The sequence below is a fragment of the Populus alba genome, chromosome 12 (genome assembly GCF_005239225.2).
Source record: "Populus alba chromosome 12, ASM523922v2, whole genome shotgun sequence".
In the NCBI taxonomy this organism is placed as follows: Eukaryota; Viridiplantae; Streptophyta; class Magnoliopsida; order Malpighiales; family Salicaceae; genus Populus; species Populus alba.
The window spans coordinates 13658394-13668810 of NC_133295.1; the positions used below are offsets into that span (position 1 = coordinate 13658394).

Below are 10417 nucleotides of genomic sequence, written 5' to 3' on the forward strand. Positions count from 1 at the left end.
CTTAGGCCTGAAAACGAGGAAAAGGGAGGAAAGTTGACACTGCTTTGTCTCCTAAATAGGCACCGGATGACTATCACACCCTTGTTATGGTATTTGATTCAGCGAAGAGGAGGGTATTATGGTAATTGGAACAACTTGAATCGAGAATTTGAACCGCTGTATTCATCCGTATAGATGCACACGCTATTGATAACTCGGCCAACTCGGTCGATTACTCAATGTAATTAATTATAGCCTTATTTTGAATCACCAGCTTGCTACAAGTCTTCAAGCTTTTTTTTTTTCAAAGCATTGTTTAGAGAAATTATGAAATCTACTGTCTTTAGGTCTTTAGGGATTAATGTAAAAATTAAAAATTAAAAAATTAATGAAATCTCCTATTTTAGAGATTGAAGATGGCAAAATTTCCGCTATTTTTTTTTTTTATAACAATCAAGATTATATATATATATATATATATATATATATATATATATATATATATATATATGTTAAGGCTAGTGCCATAAAATGACAAGGTATGAAATCTTTGATTTTTAGGGATTAATGTTATTTTGATTAATGTTATGATTTTTATAAAATGTTGTCTGAAAAAGTATTTTTTTTGAAAAAAAAAAATCAGAAATGCATTAATAAGATAAAAAATGGTTTTAATTTGATGGATATTTTTTTTTATTTCTTTTCAATAAAGAACATAGAACAAAAAAGTAATATTGTTTTGTAGAATAATTAAAGAACATATGAAAAAAAAAGTTATATTTTATCTCTTCATTGCTAAAATTAACATCATATTTTACTATTGTTGCACCACAAAAAAAAAAAAAAAAAAAAAAACAGAGAACAATATGTAATGGCTCTTCAAGATATGTTTAAGGACACTTTTTAGTGTCGCTAAATGTTTTCAACCCGCAGCAGTATTATCTACACTTGAGGGTTTAGCCCATTGGTCAACAGCAAAGCTTGTCTTTGCGAAGGTCCTGGGTTCGATCCTCAAGAGTACCAGCCTGTCACCCCCGCGGTGCCTTACCTGCCTACTGGGCTTGCAGGATGTTCAGTGGGCCCGGGGAATAGTCGAGGTGCGCGTAAGCTGGCCCGGACACCCCGGGTTACCAAAAAAAAAAAAAAAAAAACAATATGTAAAGGCAGGTTCATCTGCATCGACACTAGATAGTTTTATTTGCTAGGACATGCCTTGTTGTATGATTTATACAGCGTTTGATATTGCATTTCAACAACATTTAAAAAAAAAAATTAAATTTTGAAACACTACAAGAACTAATAAAAAAAAATGTTGAGACACTAAAATACAGGCTTCATTTTTTTTTTTTTCAACCAACAAGTTGTGCTCTCCCTTTACCACAGCCCTACAAAAACTAATAAAAAAAAAGTTGAGACACTAAAATACAAGCTTCACCTGCAACGCCAAACCCTAAGTATATAAACTAACTTCCATTCACAATCAGCCGCCTCCTTCCCTTCACCCTCTCTTTGTCCCTGCTCATCCCGTCATCATTGCTTCTCTCTCTCTCTCCAATCAGAGCTAAACAGACGATGGCTGAGGCACTTGTATCTCCGATCTTGGAGCAGTTAACCACGATCGTTGCTCAACAGGTATTTTTCTACCATCTGCAATAACTTGATTTACCTAGCCTTTTTTCTTCCTCTCATAAAAGGAATACTTTTAACTTGAATAAATAAAAATAATATTTTAAATCCTCAACTCAAGTATATATTTGGATTTTATTAAAGAATCTTCTTTTTCTTCTTTTATTATTTTTCATATTTCCAAAAATAACATAAAGAAAATATATCATTCCAAATATAGGAAAACCGAAAAAGGCAAAACAAGAGTTGCCAGTTCTCTTTAAACTTAACTATTAAGGGTAAAATAATCAATAAAAAGTTAAAAGGATTAGCGAGCGAGTATTTGGTGTGAATTAAAAACTATATAGTTAACACAAAATCTAATTATCATGCCTTTATTTCTAAATTGACTTCACAAATATATACATGCAGATCCTTTTATTCACTTGCCTTTGTACATCCATATATCTATAGTTTAATGTAAAATGAAAACCAGATTTTATGTCGGTTCAAAGGAGAAATCCTTCTCTCGTGAGAACATTGAACTCTTTCCATACCTATATTAATTATATATATATATATATCTATTATCTATACGTACAGGTTTAACATTTTAGCATTTAAGATTTATTTTCTACCTTCTTGTACAGTAGCATAGTGCAGACTGATATCATCATCATGATGATAAAAAGAAAAAAAGAAATATTATTATTTCTAATAAATATTTTATATATAAATTATTAATATAGTAAACCCATTTCACAATAAAAATATATTAATACAAAATAGAAATGTTTCCAATGCTTGAACTTGTATTTTCTACACTAATAGGTACAGGAAAAGGTGAACCTAGTAGGGGGTGTGAAATTGTCATAGAAATGTTTCCTATGCTTAACGTTTCTTTTCCTTTGTAAACTAATAGGTACAAGAAGAGGTGAACCTAGTAGTGGGTGTGAAGAAACAATGTGACAAGCTGAAAAGCAATCTCCTTGATATCCAATCTGTCCTTGAAGATGCAGATAGAAAACAAGTTAAGGATAAGGCTGTAAGAAATTGGATAGACAAGCTCAAAGATGCATGTTATGATATGGATGACGTGCTAGATGAATGGAGCACTGCAATTCTTAGATGGAAAATGGAGGAAGCTGAAGAAAATACTCACAGCCGACAGAAGATACGGTGTTCCTTCCTGGGATCTCCTTGCTTTTGTTTCAATCAAGTGGTTCGACGTCGCGACATTGCCCTGAAGATCAAAGAAGTTTGTGAAAAAGTGGATGACATTGCCAAACAGAGAGCTAAGTATGGCTTTGATCTGTACAAAGCCACTGATGAACTCCAGCGACTAACAACTACCTCCTTTGTTGATGAATCAAGCGTGATTGGTCGAGATGGTGAAAAGAGAAATGTTGTAAGCAAGTTGCTGGCTGAAAGTAGTCAAGAAGCACGGGACGTGGATGTCATCTCTCTAGTAGGGCTGGGAGGAATTGGAAAAACAACTCTCGCCCAACTAGCTTTTAATGATGCTGAGGTTACGGCTCATTTTGAGAAAAAGATATGGGTGTGTGTTTCAGAACCATTTGATGAGGTTAGAATAGCCAAAGGTATCCTTGAGGAGCTTGAAGGGAGGGCATCTGATTTGGTAGGATTGCAATCCCTTTTGCGAAGGGTTTCTGAATCCATTAAGGGAAAGAGGTTCCTTCTTGTCCTTGATGATGTCTGGACAGAAAATCATGGACAATGGGAACAACTGAAACCATCTCTCACAGGCTGTGCACGAGGAAGCAGAATTCTAGTGACCACTCGTAAGGACGCTGTGGCAACGATGATGGGAACTGACCACCGGATCAACATTGAGAAATTGTCCGATGAGATATGCAGGTCAATATTCAATCATGTGGCATTCCAGGAAAGAAGCGAAGATGAGCGCGAAAGATTGGCAGATATCGGCGAAAAAATTGCAAACAAGTGCAAGGGCTTGCCTCTAGCTGCCAAGGTATTAGGAGGTCTAATGCAGTCTAAAAGAACAAGAGAAGAGTGGGATCGTGTTTTATCTAGCGAACTGTGGAGGCTAGATGAGGTTGATAGAGATCAGGTTGAAAGACGAATATTTATACCTTTGCTTTTGAGTTACTATGATTTACCTTCTGTGGTAAGACGATGTTTCTTGTATTGTGCCATGTTTCCAAAAGACTACGAGATGGGAAAATATGAATTGGTGAAGATGTGGATAGCTCAAGGTTACCTCAAGGAGACTTCAGGTGGAGATATGGAGCTTGTAGGAGAGCAGTACTTTCAAGTCTTGGCAGCGCGCTCTTTCTTCCAAGATTTTAAGACGGATTACGTTAAGGAAATGAAATTCAAGATGCATGATATAGTGCATGATTTTGCCCAATATATGACAAAAAATGAATGTCTAACAGTGGATGTCAATAACCTTGGAGAAGCAACAATGGAGACTTCAATTGAAAGGGTTCGTCATTTAAGCATGATGCTGTCAAAGGAGACCTCTTTTCCGGTGTCCATTCACAAAGCAAAAGGTCTTCGCAGCCTCTTGATCGACACTAGAGACCCTTCGCTTGGAGCTGCACTGCCTGATTTGTTCAAGCAGTTGACATGCATCAGGTCATTGAATTTGTCAGGGTCTTCAATCAAAGAAATACCAAACGAGGTAGGGAAATTGATACATTTGAGACACCTCAATCTGGCATCTTGTCATCAGTTGGAGTCCCTGCCAGAAACCATTTGTGATTTATGCAATCTGCAATCCCTAGACGTTACTCTGTGTCTTTCTCTCAAGGAATTGCCCAAGGCGATTGGAAAACTTATCAAATTGAGGCATCTCCGGATTGTTCGTTCAGGAGTGGCCTTCATACCAAAGGGAATAGAGAGTATAACATGTCTTCGAACATTAGATGTGTTTATTGTTTGTGGTGGTGGTGAGAATGAAAGTAAAGCAGCTAATCTAAGAGAATTAAAAAACTTAAATCACATTGGAGGGAGTCTTAAGATACGGAATCTAGGAGGAGGTAAAGAAGATGTGAGTGACACTGCAGAAGCACAACTCAAGAATAAGAAGCGCCTGCTTTGTTTGGAATTGAGGTTCGACATTTTAATTGAGGAGAAAGACATTTTAATTGAAGGTTTACAGCCTCCGCCAGACTTGGAAAATCTAACCATATCGAGGTACGGAGGGCTGGATTTGCCAAATTGGATGATGACATTAACCAGATTACAGGAGTTTAAACTGCTTTTTTGTACAAAGCTGGAGGTGTTGCCTCCGTTGGGAAGATTGCCCAACCTTGAAAGGCTGGTATTGAGGTCGTTGAAGGTGAGAAGGCTGGATGCTGGATTTTTAGGTATAGAAAAAGATGAGAATGGCAGTATTAATGAAGGAGAAATTGCAAGGGTCACTGCTTTCCCCAAATTGAAAAAACTTAGCATTCTTTTTCTCGTACAAGTGGAAGAGTGGGAAGGAATTGAAAGGAGAGCGGGAGAAGAAGATGCCAACACAACTTCAATAATATCCATTATGCCACAACTTCAGTACTTGGGAATTGAATATTGCCAATCGTTGAGAGCACTACCAGACTATGTTTTGGCAGCGCCTCTACAGGAACTATGCATACGAACGTGCCCCAATCTAAGGAAACGTTACGGGAAGGAGGAAATGGGTGAAGATTGGCAAAAGATTTCTCACATCCCAAAGATTAATTTTGATGAAATATATAGGTAAATTCTTTAGTCTTTAGAACCAGCAGGAAGAGGTAAATTCTTCTACCAATGTTAATTCTTAACGGTAAAAGGTTTGGTTCTGAGTGTATTAATTATTTGCTTTGGTGTTAATTCTTACCATTTACTCTATGTGACCTATTTACTGTAATTCGATTTTATTTCCGACTTACCATTTACTCCATCAAATGCAGCTGTGATATTATCTCGCTCACGTGAAGCTTATTCCTTACTTAAATTCTCCAAATGCCACTCTAAAAAACTGCCTTTGAAATTTCAGACCATATTTTAAATACTTTATCAAACTGCCTTTGATAATTTTGGATTTTAGCTTTATTATTTTTTATTAATTGTTTTCTAGTTATTTACGGATATTTAGGGTATTTAAACCTATCTTTTCATATTTTAGAATACTTTTGCTAATAATTAAAACTACATACTTTTGCAACTTTGATGTGTTTTATATGCTTTCTTTGCGTTAGAATGCATATTTTAAAAAGCAAAATTTTTTAACAAACATTAAGAGCATGTGTAAAAATATTATTGCGGTTGTTTTAAAGTAATTTTTCTTAGCATGTGTGAAAGTATTATTGCGGTTGTTTTTTAAAGTGATTTTCATTTAGAAATGTATCAAAATAAAAAAAAAATATTTTTGATATTAGTGCATTAAAATGATATAAAAACACTAAAAAAATATTAATTTGAAATAAAAAAAAAAAATTAATATTTTTTAAAATGCAAAAACAAACTGAGCCTAATAAGTTAAATTTTCTAGCTCAGAAATGCAGTTGAAGCTTCAATGGAGTTTGATTTTAAAATTGATTTTATTTTATCCAAAACTAAAGTTTCTAGACAAATAACTAAAAACTACATTTGTTATGTTTTGAAATAACTTTTTATTTCACTTTATTTTAAAAAATATTGACCAAATTCAATGAGATTTTATGCAAGCAGCAATCAAATTGACTCTCGGTAACTTTATATTAGTTTTAAAAATTGTATTTATTTTAAATTTACTAGCAATTAATGGACAAATAAATATTTTAAATATTAAAAAATATAAAATGAAAATCTCATACATTTTAGTATACAAATAATAAGTAAATATTAAAAAAAAATAAAAAATATTATTTTAAATAAAAAAAACTTTTATATTAAAAACGGTGTTGTTATTGCAACGAAAACAAATTGCCATCTATTTTAGTCGATAAATCTTCTGTAGTAAACATTTATTATTTTGTTTTATCGGTTTTGTTATATTCTTTGGTTGAAATTCAAGAAACCGTTTTGTTTTTTTTTTTTGCGATTTTGATTGTGTTTTCTTTGTGAACTTTTCGGGTTGGCCATGTGATCTTTTAGTAATAACACAAGTATAGAGACATGGGCTTGTAGCATTCTAACTGAAGAAGCTGATGATTCTTGTGGAAAAGCAACGTGGAGTCTAGCCAATGAGGTGTTGGTCTAGTAGTTAATGGGTCTATATTTAGATTTTTAGGAGTAATTTGAGTTTAGTGACATCGGCTGGTAGAAATCTGTTAAAATTCGGTGTAAATTTGTAATTTGTATTAGTAATTTGAGCTTAGTGATTTGGGTTCTTGCCAATGAGGCGTTACTATACTAGTTAATAACTCTAAGATTGAGACTTTGGATGTTGGAGTCTGTAGATTTATATCCTTATTAATCCCACATTGTATAAAAAGATAGTGTTGATTATTTTAAATCGTGTTGAATGAGGTGGAGATGGTTTGATTTTGGAGCCAGTCGAGTGGTCTATTATTCTAATTTGCAAGATGGCATATAACTTGATACCCATCGATTCATCTATAAGAGATTATACCTATCGATTTTGTGGATTAAATCCAAATAAAGTTATCTAAACCTAAAACAAAAAATCTTCAAAAATAAATATGATTTCTGCAAAATAAATGCCATCACAGCCCCATTCAAAGAACTTCCAGACAGAGGATTCTTCAGACCAATAGCATTAATAACGGAAGACAATATAGATTCAAACTATGATATCAGAATCAATATAGATACCACCATATTTGCTTAACCAAGCACGAAAAGGACAAATTGCAGAAACAATGATTCTAAACATGATAGAACCAACACATGGAATATAAAACAAAAATTCATCTCAACTCGAGTGAAGAGATATTCTGGGGGAGTTTTTTCGGTCCATTTTGAGGGTTTAATTTGTTGAGTTCATTTTATTTTGATCCATTAACAACCTTTCAAATCTTTGTGGTATTAATCCGTAAAAATTTGTAAAAATATCTAGTTACCATGACAAGTTTATCCAAAAAAAATTTCATATGAAAATAGAGGTTGAAACCGCGGACCAGTGACCCACATGGAAGTGTGAGATCATACTCTTGAGAATCATTGTGCACCCCAACTCACATGCAAGTGTGCAATTGTTGGTGAACCTCGAGATGGCAGGCTCTCCCCTGTGGTTTTGTTTTCTAGAGTGGCTAACTGCTCATCCATGGGTGGTGTCAAGGAGCATGTCCGTGATATAAGAAAAAAAGGGATATTAACTAACACATGGTTTCCAGTTCAAGAGCCATCATCAAAATTACAAGATTCTGATTGCCAAATTCTTCTCAACCAAATAAAAGTTTGATTACATTTTATTGAATAGCACCAAATATTCAATGGATCAGCTAAAATAAAAGGTACTGCTTAAAAAACCAAATTTAATATAGTTCAAAATTAAGCAGATTTTTTTGGTAATTAAGGTAAGAAACTTCAAAAAAAAAAAAATAAAGAAAAGAATTAATATGGTCTGACTTGGTTAAAATATCCCGGTAAACTCAAGTAAATTTTGGTTAAATATTGTAATTTTTTTTTTGAAAAAAAAATTTTTTTTTCAGTCAAAACAATATCATTTTAATCTCTTTTAAAAAAAAAAAAAAACCTAAATTAATCCTTCCGTTCCAACATGGATCTTGACCCCAGTCAATTCTCAGGTAAAATTTTAAAACTATTTTATTGATGGTACATGGCTTGCAAAATGGTATATAACTTGAGTTGGTTGTTGATGGTATTTAACTCCTTGTAGGTCAATGTTCTTTACTGGTCTGGTTATGGACTTGACTTTGACATCGAGTACATGTCCCGTGTTGCTGTTTCAACACAAAAAGAAGAAGAAGAAGAGTGGGGCAAATATGCAGTTCCTTAGAAAAATAAAAAGACGGCATTCCTCTGTACTTTGGGTTTGACATGAGACATCTTGGCTATTTGGTTGCTCAATGAGCCACTTCTTACAAACTTTTGCAGCTTGTTGGCCTCTGTCAAAAATGGTTTATCAAAATCTTGTATATATGATCTTAACTCAATTAATTACCACCTCCTATCTCCTTGCTTTTGGTTATTGATAGGATTCTATGGAATACTTTACCACATAGATTTTCTTTATTTTATACATAGCATTATGATCTACAACTCTAGAGTCATTCTTGTTTCTATTCGTAGATTCATGCTGTTATAATCTTAATCGAAAGGGGTCATTTGTTTTGCGTATTCGAACTATTTTATAGAAGAAGTGTTCTTCTTTATATTTCTTTTGTATGAGATATTTTACAATCAAATATATAATTTGAGACTTCTTTTACATAAAACAAGACTTATATTGTTTGATAAGTACTAAGGTAAGAAGAATGATATTGATTTGTTGAGGTGATAAAACGACGAGCGTTATAACAGCAGGTAGTAAAGGCAATATTGAGGAAGAGATGGTAATGGTTATAATCGCGGCAATACTGATTTTGACACAATGAAAGTTGTGTAGAAGCTGGTAGGGTGGTTGTGGTAAAGCTATTTAGAGTTGTTGAATTATATTGCAATGCAATTCCATGTTAGTAGCTTATATACACAGGCACTTTTGCAGTCAAATAGATCACAGCTACTCGAGGGGAGAAATCAACCCACATTTAGTAATGGTTTCTCTCCTTCGTAGTTTTTTTTTTGGTCTTTTTTCCTCGTTTTAATTTTATGCATGATTGTAATAGAATGATTCCTAGGTTCTGCCATTACATTATTGGGGAAGGAATAAAATACATTATAAGGTTTGATAGCCTAAAACATTTATCTAATATAGCAAAGGAATAAAGAGTAAGAAACAATACAAGGAGAAATTTAGTCATCACAAAGAAGGAGACAATGATGAAGCAATGCAAACCACTGTGTCCACCACAAGGAAATAATAATAAATGAAGAATCTCACCAAGTCACATACCCCTCTTCCTCCCTTAATAGACCTTCTGATCTTTTATACAAGAACTTGGCTTTACATCATTCCCTCAACTGTCACAACCCACAGAACTAAAGACTAAAGACTAAAGACGTAATGCATAATAAGCTTATGCTACACAATGCACTCTTGCTGTCTCTGTTTTGTTTGTCTTCTGGGCTTTTCTGGGAGCCAAGACAACCTATTCAACCGGGCCAAGAACTATGAAGGGTCATCTGATGTAGTAGACCTTCAGTTGCTTTTCTAGGGGCCTGTTCTGGCTGCACCTGTCAACTCGTACATTATCTGGTTTGGTCATTGGAACAAAAACCACCAAGCTACTATTAGGGATTTCATCTATTCCCTCTCTTCTTCACCTCCCTAGCTGTTGCTGATTGGTGGAGAGCTGTCCGTTTCCATACAGATCAAATGGAGCTGGCAAAATCTTAGCTGTTTTTCCAGGATTTTCAAGAAATGAAGGAGGACTCTTTAAAGTTCAAGATGCCCACTTTGGTGATGAAGGAAGAAGGCAAGACGAAGAAACTGATGCTCTGAAGAAACATAAAACGGAGCTCGCAGTGCAATTATGACAGTTTCCAATTGGGATCCATTTACAGTCATTTCAATCAGCAAACTACTGCTTGAAATGCTCCACGACTTGACATATCTCCAACTGAACAAATTCCTAAGATCATCATTCGAATCAACACTTTTTCTGACTATATTTTATAACCTAGCTTTCGTTTTAATCATGTTGGACTCTGCTTCTTTGAATTAGTTGCTACTTTTGGTTTGTGTAAATTAGTTTGGATGGACAGATATTTATTACCACGATCCAGTTTGGAAGATTAGTGGAATAACATAAAA

The 10417-nt window shown here is 34.2% G+C and overlaps 1 protein-coding gene across 1 annotated transcript; it reads left to right on the forward strand.

The window, feature by feature from the left end:
• Window positions 1–1478: 1478 nt before the first annotated feature.
• LOC118060637 (putative disease resistance protein RGA4) lies at window positions 1479–5485 on the forward strand. The gene is made up of 2 exons (XM_035073883.2): window positions 1479–1611; window positions 2507–5485. The coding sequence occupies exons 1-2, from the start codon at window positions 1552–1554 to the stop codon at window positions 5315–5317; spliced, it is 2871 nt and encodes a 956-aa protein (XP_034929774.1). The 5' UTR covers window positions 1479–1551; the 3' UTR covers window positions 5318–5485.
• Window positions 5486–10417: the final 4932 nt, after the last annotated feature.

Bases quoted from the DNA above. Each gene is read 5' to 3' on its own strand.
- LOC118060637 (XM_035073883.2), top strand. From the start codon at position 1,552: ATGGCTGAGGCACTTGTATCTCCGATCTTGGAGCAGTTAACCACGATC. The intron at 1,612-2,506 runs GTATTTTTCTAC...GTAAACTAATAG, and splicing joins CCACGATCGTTGCTCAACAG to GTACAAGAAGAGGTGAACCT.